The 14465-nt window shown below is 38.9% G+C and overlaps 1 protein-coding gene across 3 annotated transcripts in view; it reads right to left on the minus strand.

Annotated features, from left to right (window-relative positions):
* Positions 1–2126: 2126 nt before the first annotated feature.
* The window catches only part of G3BP1 (G3BP stress granule assembly factor 1), a 32727-nt gene continuing 20388 nt past the window's right edge, over positions 2127–14465 (minus strand). For all 3 annotated transcript variants that reach the window (XM_039469493.2, XM_039469491.2, XM_074378914.1), the window contains exons 5-12: positions 13363–13453; positions 12012–12108; positions 10169–10370; positions 8099–8200; positions 7457–7568; positions 7110–7238; positions 6597–6706; positions 2127–3645 (exon numbers count right to left, since the gene is read on the minus strand). In XM_039469493.2, coding sequence (XP_039325427.1) covers positions 3439–3645; positions 6597–6706; positions 7110–7238; positions 7457–7568; positions 8099–8200; positions 10169–10370; positions 12012–12108; positions 13363–13453 — 1050 coding nt within the window. In that variant the 3' untranslated portion in view covers positions 2127–3438. The remainder of the gene's footprint in view (positions 3646–6596; positions 6707–7109; positions 7239–7456; positions 7569–8098; positions 8201–10168; positions 10371–12011; positions 12109–13362; positions 13454–14465) is intronic.

The following is a 14465-nucleotide window of genomic DNA, read 5'->3' on the forward strand; positions in this document are numbered from 1 at the left end:
GACTGGCAAAATCCAAGTTTAATTATCTTGTCTCCCCTAAAGAAAATTAAGAACTGTAATGTTAACCCTATTCTGAATGTATTCCTAACTCAAGTCTCCCTACAGTAGTAAGTTCATTACGGTCTATGTTACTGAAGTTTAACTAGGGTGTCATTATGGTTCTAGAGAAAAAGTATTTGTTTGGGAGTCAAATATGCTCCTTGCTACATGGACGACTTGAAAGCCTGTCATTTCATTGCTCTCAGTTTGTTCCTCATCTATTATGCTAAGGATAACATCACCTAATCCACAGCACAAACGTGAAAATTAACTTTTGTAACCTAAAAACTAAAGTGCAATTCAACTAACACTGTGGTAGTGACATACTCACCCAAAGTCAAATTATTATTTTTGGATTATCCATCTCACTGGTCCCTAGCAATATCTGACAAAATTAAGAACACTGGAATACACAAAGTAAAGCCCAACCTCACCACTGAATATTTTAAGGTCCAAGATCTCTCATTATAAATCAACAGGTCTTAAAAAAACTAAGACTCACTGAACCAAATTTTACCTAGCTAAAATACTCATGAGACCACGTGCAATGCTGTACACCTATAGTTCCAGCTATCTGGAAGGCAGGAGGGCTGATGAGGCCAGGAGCTTCAGAGCAGCCTGACAAAATAGCAAGACCTTGCCTCTATAAAAATAAAAATACTCATGGGTCAAGAGTTCTAACCTCAGTAACTCTTAAGCTCAATAACTATTCATTGGGCCATTCCTACAGATGAAAAATTTCATTTTAAAATTTGAAAGTGTTGAATGTGATGAGCTCCTACTGCTGCCACCTATAGGAATGTCGCCCTAACTTAGATTCACTTTCCAGCAGTGGAAAACGTATACATCTCCAAGGTCTCATGTTTATTCTACAGGCAATCATGTACTTAATTGTACAAGAATTCTCCACAGTGCTGACGATAATGCTAATCCTATTTCTTAGGTCCAATACTATCCTTCAAAACCTCACAATCATCCCAACTCTGATGACTGAAATCACTGGGGAAGCCTTTTATTTTCTGAGACTGTGCAGTAATTCCCTGCCGCAAGTCACAAGCAGCATCAGCATGTATTGCTACCACCTCTCCACATTTACACACACACAAACACACACATACGCTTGGTACAAATAATGGAAAGAGAAATTACTAATGACTTAGAGTAGATGTTACTATAATTCTTGAAATAGATTTCTATTTCCTAATTAGTTTGTTATTTATCTGAGGCTGAATTTCAAAAGGATAAGTCTTCATTCCTGTTTTCCTAATCCCACAGCTCCACCCACTCATAGAAGAACGACTATCCATGTTCTCAATGGGGTTGCTGCATTTTTACACAACATTTGGTATCCTTAGACCCCACCCAATAAATACCAGATGCATCTCTCCAACAACCCTTCCAAATCTCGCACATTTCCAAATGTTCTCTAGGATGTGATAACGCCAAGCTGAGGATTCGCTGCATCTAGTTAATGCCCTGTTTTGAAATGTATAATTTAGTATTCACCTGTAAGAATAATTTCTAGGTTATCTATAATTTATGACCTTAAAGTTACCACAACGTAATTTTTTTTTCCAAAGTAACTCAAACTAAACTTTTCTTTCCACCCACCACACGCTTAATATAAGCTACAAAAAGTACAAGTGGTATTTCTTCCTATTATCACTGATCTGGGTCAAAGTGATTACCAAAGTTACTTAAACTAACCCTCCAAAAAAGCCATGTGATTCAGTTACGTTTATGTAAAGGAGATGCTGCCAATTTTCAAATATTTGAGGAAGTGAAACCAAACTAGTAATACCAACTTCACTGTAGCCTTAACTGACCCCTTCACAGCAAACCTAGAGTCTCTCAGTCTTAACTGACCCCTTCAGAGCAAATCTAGAGTTTCTCAGTAATGCAAATATTCCTATACTATCCTCAAATGACAGTCAAGATGAATACTGTTAAGAAAATAAATAAGTGAATTTGACAACTTGGTTGCCCTTCAGTTAGTAATGACAAGTAATAACACGAAGGCTTGCTTCACACTTGTAAACAAAACCTTCACCCATCTCACACACAGCACTCAACAAATAACACATACGTGAAACGAGTATTAGTCTATATTGCCAGATTAAATTTTCTTCCAGAAATATTTTAATAAAAATTGGCCATTTCCAAGAAACACCCACTGCATGCCCATCAATAAAAGAGAACCATAACAAAATAGAAAATTTAACATATGGCTATGATTTAAAGAAAAAATGCGGACACGAGCACATCAGCAAAGTCCAATATTAAAGTCACATTCCTTCTTATGGGCTATGATTAGGAATCTGATTAGATACCAGAATAAAACTTAACACAAATGCTGAACTATTTAGGCCAAAGAACCTCTATAGAGCATCTGTCTTCAAAGGCATTCCAGTTTGAGACTCAATTTTAGAATAAGGCATAACAAATATGTTAACAGAAGACATGTAAGGTGATGAAAGAGGGATTCTATAATTCCCCACATACTCTGAACCTAATAATAAAACAAATCTAGATTTTTTTTTTTTTAATTATTTTTCTTTAAACAACTGCCAAGACTGAAATCAAAGATAAATAGAAGGCACAACAGTTTTGCTCTGGTTGTTATCTGGGTTTGGGGAATTTTTTTGTTTTTTGTGTTTTTTTTTTACAAATACAAATTAAACATGAAAAAACTCTACTTCAAAAAAACTAAGTTCAAGAAAAGCCTATTAGCTGCAGTCTAGACATTTAAAACCTATATATCACAATTTAAATTTCAGTGGTAAAAACAGTATTTTAGAATTGTTTTGTGATCCTATATCAAAAGAAAAATTCTATTCCTTTTATTCCGCTTTTAAACATACCAGTGAGAATCAAAACTGTCAAATTTTCCAATGGCAATTTCTCCACACCAGAAGGAAGTCATGACTCTCAAAGAAGAAACAATTTGGGTTTTTCCTGCCTTCAAATGTTATCAAATCCTGTTTGTCTCACAGGCTTTAACACAAAGAAAATAAGAAATATTCCAATGAATGAAACATACCAAATGTCAGTAATACGCAAGACATATTCCTTTGGGGAAATGGCTGTTAAAAAAAAAATGTCCAGTCTGTATATGCAAAGTAAGGAAGGAAATTCAGTCCTTTTCTTTTTTCTTCTTTAAAAGTCTGTTACTCCTAAAATATCATTCCACAAAATTGGAAGTAAAAGGCTAAAGGTCAGGAAAAGGAAGAGAGGGAGAGGGAGCACACACCATTAACACACAAAAAAAGTAAAATTATACAAACTTAAGCAGTTTATAACAGACTGGGGTCATACTCCAAGATACCAAAGGCTGGTCGAAGAAATTCACCGTTCTGCAGGAACTAGGGTTCGTATGGCTGCATGAAGATCCATGAAGATTCACTGCCGTGGAGCAAGCCCCCTTCCCACTCCAAATCCTGGTTTCTGCACCATGCCTCCACGGGGAGGGCCTCTCATTCCACCACCCAGCCCACCTCGAGGGCCTCCAGGTCCCCGAAGGCGATTATCTCGTCGGTCCCCTTCCCTGGCAGCTCGAGTCTTCTTCTCTTCCACATTCAGACGAACTTCACCTCTGAACATGATGGGCTGTAAGAATCAAGGTAACCAGACTTAGAGTACTGACAAGCTGGCTATGACAGCAGAGGATTAAAAAAGCTATTTTAAAAAAAACAAGCAGAGGTCAGGTGGCTCACGCCTGTAAATCCCAGCATTTGGGGAGGCCAAGATGGGAGGATCACGAGATCAGGAGATTGAGACCAGCCTGACCAACATGATGAAATCCTGTCTCTACTAAAAAAATACAAAAATTAGCCAGGCATGGTGGCACATGTCTGTACTCCCAGCTACCCAGGAGGCTAAGACAAGAGAACTGCTTGAACCCAGGAGGCGGATAATGCAGTGAGCTGAGATCGCGCCACTGCACTCCAGACTGGGCAACAGAGCGAGACTCCGTCTCCAAAAAAAAAGAACCAGCAGATTATACATCAGCTGAGTTCTCACAGTTCAGTTTTCTGTTTGTTTTTTTTAATGAGATGGAGTTTCACCTGTCACCCAGACTGGAGTGAGCAAGCTGCTCACCGCAACTTCCACCTCCCGGGTTTAAACACTTCTCCCTGCCCCAGTCTCCCAAGTACTTATTTTCTCATGGAATTATGTAAATTGAATAAAGAATTGCCACCTTCTCCACAGATTTGGAGGCCTAGAATAAAACCACATCATCAATGTGAAAAGATGGCACTGCACATATTTATGCAAAGTACATATACATTTCAAATAAAACCTTCATTGATTTGACAAACTTTAACTTGCTGCTCACCTAAGAATTTTGGATAGTCTTGGTCTTCTTTTCCTCCTAACAGAGCCAGTGTAGTTAACAGGTTACCAAACATTTCAATAAATTCAATTCATGCTCTTTATCAGCAATGTAATTTTCTAATTTCTTAAAATGAGTATCTATCAGTACTTACTATATGTCAGTGAAGTGTTCTATTCAAATGTATTAGCTCGGTTAACCTTTACAACAACCCTTGATGCTTGATACCTAAGAGCTAGGGAGGTTAAAGAACCTTTCCCATGGGTCACAACAATAATGAGTGATGGAAGAAGAACGTAAACCAAGGCCTCCAGATTGGGAAAAATACGCTCTGAACTACAAAGCTACACTACAGCATGTCATATACCAGAGCAATCAGTCTTACATAAGCTATTTCCACTCACCCAAAAAATTACTGAAGGGAGCATAGTACACTTCTACAAATACCATGAAATGAAGGGTGGCCACAAGATCTAATACATGCTGAATGATGGATTTATCTACAAAGCATACGGGGCATTTCTGGGTTCTCCACTGGCTTTGGTGAGATAAATCACTGTTCTCTCACTTCTCAAACCGTATTTTGCAGGAAATGCTTCACAAAGATATGTGGTCAAATAATTTGAAAGATAACATACATTTGCATATTAAGGCTGACATAATGTCACGAACATAACATTAAACTTTGCAATATGCCCAGGTGTGGTTGCTCATCCCTGTAATACCAGCACTCTGGGAGGCCAAGGCGAGCAAATCACCTGAGGTCAGGAGTTCGAGACCAGCTCGACCAACATGGCAAAATTCCATCTCTACTAAAAACACAAAAAATTAGCCATGTGTGGTGGTGGAAGCCTGTAATCCCTGCTACTCAGGAGGCTGAGGCTAGAGAACTGCTCGAATCTGGGAGGTGGAGGTTGCAGAGTGCTGAGATCATGCCATTGCACTCACTCTAGTGTGGGAGACAAAGCACAACTGTCTTTTTTTTTAAAAAAAAAAAAAAAAAGGCAGTCTGCCCATTAACATTCTGGAGAATATCACTGATCTGCAATGTTTCTATTATATGGCTTAAAGTACACAGTTTTAATCCACAGGGAAGAAAGCAGATTAGTGGCTGTCAGGGGTTGGGGAGACAAGTGCAAGGAATGACTGCTTAGTGAGTAGACAGCTTATGGCTTTTAGTAAAAATCTTTTGGAATTAGAGGTAATGGTTGCAAAGCAATGTAGCAATGTGTTCTAAATGCAATTAAGTGTACATTTTTTTTTTTTTTTGAGACGGAGTTTCGCTCTTGTTACCCGGGCTGGAGTGCAATGGCGCTATCTCGGCTCACCGCAACCTCCGCCTCCTGGGTTCAAGCAATTCTCCTGCCTCAGCCTCCTGAGTAGCTGGGATTACAGGCACGTGCCACCATGCCCAGCTAATTTTTTTTTGTATTTTTAGTAGAGACGGGGTTTCACCATGTTGACCAGGATGGTCTTGATCTCTCGACCTCGTGATCCACCCGCCTCGGCCTCCCAAAGTGCTGGGATTACAGAGTGTACATTTTTAAATGGTCAATTTTGTTATGTAAATTTCACCTCAATAAAAAAAGTGCAGCTTAATAAATTAGTATTATTTATACCTTTGTTCTTTTCTACTACTACAAAAAGTAGTTCTTTGCAGGGGAAGGGAAGCTTTCTTTGGGGCTCCCACCGTAAGATTCCCATTCCACAAATTCCTCTATTATTAGAATGTACCCAGTAACAGTACTGTTAATAAGGGTGGTTCCAAGTAGGGTGACCACATAATTTATCTCCCAAACGCAGTTTATTGACTTAAAGGAGAAACTCTTAATAGTTACTCTCTAAAAAGAGCAGTATACCAAAACTGCCTTGGGCACACTGGCTCTTATCTTAGTTAGCTTGGTTTTCTCATCTCTTGTACATCTCCAGTAACACCAAGGAAAGATAGTTATATAAATCTCAGTGCACTGATGACTATTCGTTTTCTCATTCTCATAATTCACAGTATCAAAAATTAAGTTATTTAGACAGAAATTTTGTTTTGCTAAAGCCCCAGGCAGGTCTTTTAATAATGGCTGAAAATAATGAAATTAATTGACCGAACATGTTGGAATAAACTGTACTTTACATAAAGATCCAGCTATAAAAATAAATATATTCTAAAGAACCAAAACCCTTTAAAACAAAAACAACAACAAAAAAATCAAGATGAACAGCTGCTTACCCTGTTGCTAAGGACCTTCTGAACAGGCTCAGAATCATCAAACACAACAAAACCAAAATTGGGTAATTTCCCACCACTGTTAATGCGCAACTCCACCACGTTCCCATAATCTGCAAGAGAAACAGATTCTCAGATAACTACTTACACAATTCCCCTTTAAATATTACATGTACACAGTCGCCACTAGATGCATACTACTGAGCACCTGAAATATAAATATAGCTAGTCTGAATTGAGATGTGCCTCTCATATGTATAAAATTATGGGAAGTACATTTGGATTTCAAAGACTTATTAAAAAGTGCAAAATATCTCTCAAAATATTCCTACATGTTGAAATTATAATGCTTAAGAGTTAAATGTATTAAATTATCCAGTTTCTTTTTATTGTTTTGTTTTTTTAACCATGACTACTAAAAAATTTATAATTACATATATGGCTCATTTTCTATTTCCAATGTACAGTGTTAGAGCGACACCAGATGAATGTAATGCTCAAACCTAAATAACCTACTTTGAAAGAAATCTTTAAGCTCTGATTTGTCCACTTCATGAGGCAGGTTGCCAATGAAGAGTTGGTGACTGTCAGGGTGTCTCACCATTCTTCGGGGTTCAATGTCACCTTGCTCACCAGCATCACGGACTTAAAAGGAAACAAAAACATCAATGAAAGCCAAGAGAAAGAAGACACCTTTCAATGACTGCTCACATTCAATAGTTTTCCCTCTACCCTAAAAACAGGTAATTCCATCAACCCTAAAACTTTTCATTTTGAAGTATATAAACATCAACTGCCCTCCCAAAATAAGCTCTCACCTCAAAATACCCCAAACTAGAGAAATTGCCGTTCTGAGCTCTTACTTGGTCTGGGCCCCCTTTGGGGAGGAATATTTATTCGTTGTTCTCGCACTCTTTGATCCCTTTGAGGTCTCTGTGGTGGAATCTGAGATTCAGGTTTAGACTCTGGACGGGGCTGAAAAATTTTTAAGTTAACTTTTGTGTTAAAACAAAACAGGCTTATTCTTTTTCTTAATTAAGTGTCTTAGTTAACAAGGTTTAAACTAGAAAATGGACAATTCTCTCACAAGAAATATCATTAAAAACCATCTTATACCCTTCTCTTCTGCCCTATATATTAATGTTTTTGTGTGTGTGAGAGCCAAAGTCTCACTCTGCTCCCCAGGAGACAGTGCAGTGGCTCAAGCAATCTCTTGGGCTTCAAGCAATCCTCCTACCTCAGCTTCCCAAATACCTAGGACTACAGATGCACGCCACATGGCCCAGATGATTTTTTTTGGAGACAGAATCTCACTATGTTGCCCAGACTGGGTTCAAACTCCTAGGCTCAAGTGATCAGCCCACCTCGGCTTCCTAAAGTACTGGGTTTACAGGCATGAGCCACATTGCATCTGGCCAGTTTCCACATTCTCTAAGCCTCTGCTGGATCACATTACAAAAATGTAAGTAAATTTGCCTAATGGACAAGTTTTACTAGAACCTTACCTGTGAAGCTGGTACTTTAACAACATGAGGTGGTATCCCAGTAACTGGAACAGCTCCACTGGGTGGAAGGTTCTTACTGGTCACAGATGCCCAAGAAAATGTCTAAGGGAACAATTACCAGCATTACATAATTATACCATATAACAAAACAATATAAAAGCTACAAACTCTTGATTTCCTGTACATAACAAATGATATCAGACTCTCATAAGCAGGATGGAGTTTATATAGATATTAAGATTCCTCTTTCAACTATTCAAAATTTAGCAGTGAAATTCCTTGGGACTGATGATTAAGTACCAGGCAAATCTGAGAGGCTTAGGGTCAAGAAACTATTTACTTTTTTTTTGAGACCAGATCTTGCTCTGTTGCCGAGGCTGGAATGCAGTGACATGTACAACTCACCATAGCCTCCATCTCCTGGGCTAAAGTGATCCTCTCACCTGTTTCCCAAGCAGCTGAAACTACAGACATGTACCAACATGTCCAGCTATTTCTTCTTTTTAGTAGAGATGAAGTCTCACTATATTAACCAGGCTGGTCTTGAACTCCTGAACTCAAGCAATCCTCCTGCCTCAGCCTCCCAAAGTGCTGGGATTACATGTGTGAGCCACAATGTCTGGCCCAAAACTGTTTTCCTTCAAATCTGTCAATCAAATAAAACTCTCTCCCCTCCAAAATCAGCTCAGTTCTTCCTAGTACGATTCAATCCAATCCAATCCATGGTACAAACACTGACTCAATTATATCCTGCAGAACCATCACAATCCTTTCTAACACAATTAAAAATCTTCAGAACCTGTTATTCTACCTAATTATCTCTTTTCCATTTCCACTGTCACAACTCAAATTCAAGCCATCATTCTCTCTCTCTAGAGTTACTGTAATAGCCACCTAAGTGGTCATCTAGTCCAGCCAACCTACTTTTCCACTTACTTTTTATTGTTTTGTTTTTGTGACAAGGTCTTACTCTATCACTCAGGCTAAAGTGCAGTGGCATAATCTTAGCTCACTGCAGCCTTGACTTCCCAGGCTAAGCGATCTTCCTACCTCAGCCCCTCAAGTAGCTGGGACCACACATAGGCACCACCATGCCCAACTAGTGTTTGCTACTTGTAAACTAGTGTCATTTCCACATTGCTTTTTCTACTCATTTATTAGCTGCCAGAGAGCAAGAACCCTATCTGTTTGACAAATAAAATACCTATACCTTGAACAATGCCTAACACACAGCAGAAATGTGAATTGTTGAACAAACAAATGATATAAGCCTGACCCTATAAATATAGCACTAAAAATTATATTACTTCCCAGAGCATCAAATGCAAAGGTTTCTTGAGTTTTATTAACATATCACCCTGATGAGATTCAGGAGGACAAACTGAAAACTTCTGAAATCAGCTATGCCAACTAGAAAAGAAGTTTTACTTACAGCAGTTTGTTTCTACTTCTACTATAAAGTTATCTTCAATAAAATTTCATAGGAAAAGTATATTCTGCCATGTTATTTTTCTAAAAAAGATTGTTATGGCACTTGTTTTAACAAGCATGTAATAATTTATGGCAGGCGTCCCCAAACTACAGCCCGCGGCCCCCTGAGGCCATTTATCCGCGCCCCCCCACCCCACCGCCGCACTTCAGGAAAGGGCACCTCTTTCATTGGTGGTCAGTGAGAGGAGCACAGTATGTGGCGGCCCTCCAACAGTCTGAGGGACAGTGAACTGGCCCCCTATGTAAAAAGTTTGGGGATGCCTGATTTATGGTATAAAAGATTAAAATATTAAAAAGATGAGGGATCACTGATGTGGTTATACAGTGGCACTTATAATTTCTGGTCTAACAGCATTCAAGTTAGCTATGGGAAAGGAGTAGTTTCTTTTGATGAAATAAAGTTAATACACATCTTACCTCTCTCTTATCAAAGGCATGGCTCAATATCTAAGAAATTTCCCTGAAATGAACCACCAATATGAAAATGTATCTACAAAAGTCAACCAAACAGTAACACAGAAGAACAGGCTTTTTTTTTAATAACTAGAAATAGAATAAAAATGAAGACATGTTTCATACTCTCAAGTCTTCCTGTACTGTCTGAGCTATGTCTGCAGGTGCTGGAGAAGAACTCTTCTGAGCATCCTCAGTAGCAGTTTCTTCTAATACGGGCTCAGGCTTTTCCTCCTGGATTTCAGATACAGGTTCTTGTTCTGGTTCTGGTTCAGGGTCAGGCTCTGGTTCAGCAACAGGCTCCTCTAAATGTTCTTCCATGTCATTACTTTAAGAGAAAAATTTGAGAAATATCATTCTGCCACGTGCCACCATTTATTTTGCAAAAAACTTCCCATCATTTATGAACCAGAAACCAGAACATAAAATTAGCTCCTTCTGTCCAAAAAAAATCTAAAAATTGTATGTTTGAGTTTTTAAAAAGTAATTTAAAACTACTACTCAATAACTTAACTGGAATCCATTTGTTTGATAGATTCTGATAAGCAAATGAATCAAGAGATCAAATTGAACCAAATCACTTTATGGTTGGAATCCTACAACCATTACAATTCATTTAGTATACAACATCACAAAAACTCTCAAAACAGGCTGGGGAGAGGGGAAAAGGAAGTTGCCGTTCAATGGGTTTAGTCTGTCTGTAAGGTGAAAAGTCCTAGGGATCTGTTGTACAACATGTCTGTAACAGTTCACACTACTGCACTTTATATTTAAAAACAGTTTAAAAAAAAAAGGTTAAGATGGCAAATTTTGTATTTGGCTTTTAACACAAACACAAAAAAACTCTTAAGCACATAAGGAATTAGGGGGAGAAAATATATTAGTTATGCTTCAGAATACAATTCTTAAAATTCCACATAAATCAACCAGGAATGCTGTTAAAACTGCAGAGGTGGCTGGGCACACACCTGTAATCCCAGCACTTTGGACGGACAAGGTAGGCAGATCACCTGAGGTTAGGAGTTCCAGACCAGACTGGCCAACATGGCAAAACTCCATCTCTACAAAAAATTTTTTTAACCAAAATCAGGTGGAAAAAAATACAAAATTTAGCTAGGCATGGTGGCAAGCACCTATAGTTGCAGCTACTCAGGAGGCTGAAGCAGGGGGATTGCTTGAACCCAGGAGGCAGAAGTTGCAGTCAGTGCCACTGCACTACAGCTTGGATAATAGAGCAAGAGTCTGTCTCAAAAGAACAAAAACAAAACTGCAAATATTTTTCCTCCTGAAATTCTATTTCAGTAGGTTTGCAGTGAGACCATGAATCTTCATTTTGAACCAGCAATCAAAGTTGAGTAGCCTGATTAGCTCATCACACCTTAAGAAACACTTGAAAACACCCTTCAGGCACTGATTAACATTCAGTGCATCACATGGTAACAAGTAAATATGGATTTCTAGTGCTATCAAACATATTTCTGTTCCAATCATAAGGGAGAATAAACCCAAAGGTACAATAAGGCACTTACTAAGGTAATAAAATTCTTTATTGCTACTTAACTCACATATTGGTATTTAGATCAATTTATGCCTGATCTCTAATAGATCTCTGTCCACTTTTTATTCCCTCAAAGCATTTAACACCTCAATATATTCACCTCTTGATAAACAAGAATTTCAAGTTTTCACTTAACGCCAAGAAAACACTAAACCAAAAAGCAATTGATACTATTTAAAACAACTGACACTATTTAAACTAAGTAACAGATTGTCCTCACAGTATAATCTACTACTAATAAACAAGTTAGGTATTTTTGTTTCATCAAAATTACGAGAAGCAAAACCATTCTTCTGAGAAATTATTATTTTGAGGTAATTCTCAGAATATGTAAATGCCCTCCAACAAATGGAAAGACTAGATAACGCAAGTTCTTATGCAGCCCTGGACATGTGAAAAAAATTTTTTTACCTGACAACTGCCTGATCATAGAAAGTTCCAGAATCATCAGGTACCACCTCAGGTGTCTGCTGTCTTTCTTCAGGTTCCTCTACTTCTTCTTCAGACTCTAAGTGAGGAAAAGATATTTAAAGTAATTTGTATTTACTGAATTCACATACACATTCACTTTCACACTGTTCACAAAACAACAATGAAGAAAAATATATATAAGTAAATGAAGTAGGGCAATTTGGTAAAATCACAGCATTGACTTTAAGGGCAGAACTAAGGCTTTTAAGGTTAGATTTTTAAGGCTACTGTAGTGTCTTGGTTTTTAAGAGCATGGAGCCAAATGCGGGCTGTCACCTTACTGGCTACATGACATTAGGCAAATTACATTAGACAGTTATCTAATGCAGGCTCTACCACTTTGCTAGGCAAATGACTGCACATTGTAAGACTGCACATTTGTAAGACTGTATTACAAAATATACTCTCAGGCACACAGAACACGCTCAAATTCTACTATTTTGTAGAAAATTTTCCATGAGTTTCTGTGTCTACACATCTTCCATACCTATCCTTTCTTCCAGACTGCCTCTCAAGAATATTTGCATAGCAAACAGCTTTGGTTTTTTTTTTTTTTTTTTTTTTTTTTTTTGAGACGGAGTTTTGCTCTTGTTACCCAGGCTGGAGTGCAATGGCACGATCTCGGCTCACCGCAACCTCCGCCTCCTGGGTTCAGGCAAGTCTCCTGCCCCAGCCTCCTGAGTAGCTGGGATTACAGGCACGCACCACCATGCCCAGCTAATTTTTTGTATTTTTAGTAGAGACGGGGTTTCACCACGTTGACCAGGATGGTCTCGATCTCTTGACCTCGTGATCCACCCGCCTCGGCCTCCCAAAGTGCTGGGATTACAGGCTTGAGCCACCGCGCCCGGCCCAGCAAACAGCTTTGAAAGAGTGCCTCCTTCCAGAACAAAGAGTTAGGTATGTTTACTGCATGTTATAAAAACTTCTGTGTTCCCTAAACTCAATGTCCCATGCCTTTAACACAACCTGCTGCAGCAGAAGTATCATCCAGCCTTCTTCATGACATCCTGTTGGTAAATGTGGCAAAAATGTTACTGCTGCTACTGTGAGTCAACCTACCTCCTTCTGAACTAAGAGTCTTATGTCTTCTACTAGACATGATGTAAGCTAACCTGTTAGCAGCTTCAAGTAGGGTAAAACCTCAGACTCTTCATATACCATGATAATTACCGGTTATTAATGAAAAACAATGTAATGAAAACAGTGAAGAAATCCATGGTCTCTTAAGGGCAATCTGATATCATTTTAAAAAATTTAGACAAGTAACTTAAAGTATTTCACTACTTACCCTCCTGAGGCTCAGTGACAAACCCACCAAAGACCTCATCTTGGTATCGGAAGATATCGTTGTGAACATAGAATTTATTTGCAACAGACCCCTGCAATGCCAATAGAAAATTTTCATTTATTCCACAGACTTTTAAAAACTGCAATCACTCTACACCATTGGTGATTGGAACAAGTTTACCTCCAGGAGACATCTGGCAATGCCTGGAGACATTTCAGTTTCTGCTGCTGTGGGGCTTTTGAGACAGGGTCTTGCTTTCACCCAGGCAGGAATGCAATGGCACATCACAGCTCACTGCAACCTTGACATCCCAGGCTCAAGCAATCCTCTCGCCTCCTAAGTAGCTAGGACTGTAGCGGCACACACAGCACTATGCAAGGCTACTTTTTTTTTTTTTTTTCAGTCGAGACGGGATCTTGTTATATTGTCCTAGTTGGTCTTTAATTTCTGGGCTCAAGTGGCCCTCCTGCCTCAGACTCCGAAAATTCTGAATTATGGGTATAAGTCAGCATGCCCTCCCAACATTTCAGTATTCATTACAGGGGATGCTACTGACAACTAGTAAGGTCAGGGATGCACTAAATATCCTACAATGCACAGGACAGGCTACCCATAACAAAGAATTACTTGATCCAAGATGTCAACAGTGCCAAAACTGAAAATGCCTGGTCTACAACAGATGGTAAAAAGACCACACTCACATATATTTTGTTTGTTCAAAATACTTTACCACAAGTTCAAAAAACCTCACCACAAGATAAATATCCAAAAACTGACAAAGCTGTAAGTATGTAAGATGCCACAGCCCACATCTCAAATCATTAAAAGGCAATCATATTCCAGACAGGCGCAGTGGCTCATGCCTGTAATCCCAGGACTTTGGGAGGCCAAGGAGGGCAGATCACCTAAAGTCGGAAGTTTGAGACCAGCCTGGCCAATATGGTGAAACCCCATCTCTACTAAAAATACAAAAATGAGCCAAGCATAGTGGCATAAGCCTGTACTCTCAGCTACTGGGCAAGCTGAAGCAGGAGGATCACTTGTACCCGGGAGGTGGAGGTTGCAGTGAGCTAAGACTGTGCCTCTGCGCTTAAGCCTGGGCA

Source organism: Saimiri boliviensis, chromosome 1 (genome assembly GCF_048565385.1).
Source record: "Saimiri boliviensis isolate mSaiBol1 chromosome 1, mSaiBol1.pri, whole genome shotgun sequence".
In the NCBI taxonomy this organism is placed as follows: Eukaryota; Metazoa; Chordata; class Mammalia; order Primates; family Cebidae; genus Saimiri; species Saimiri boliviensis.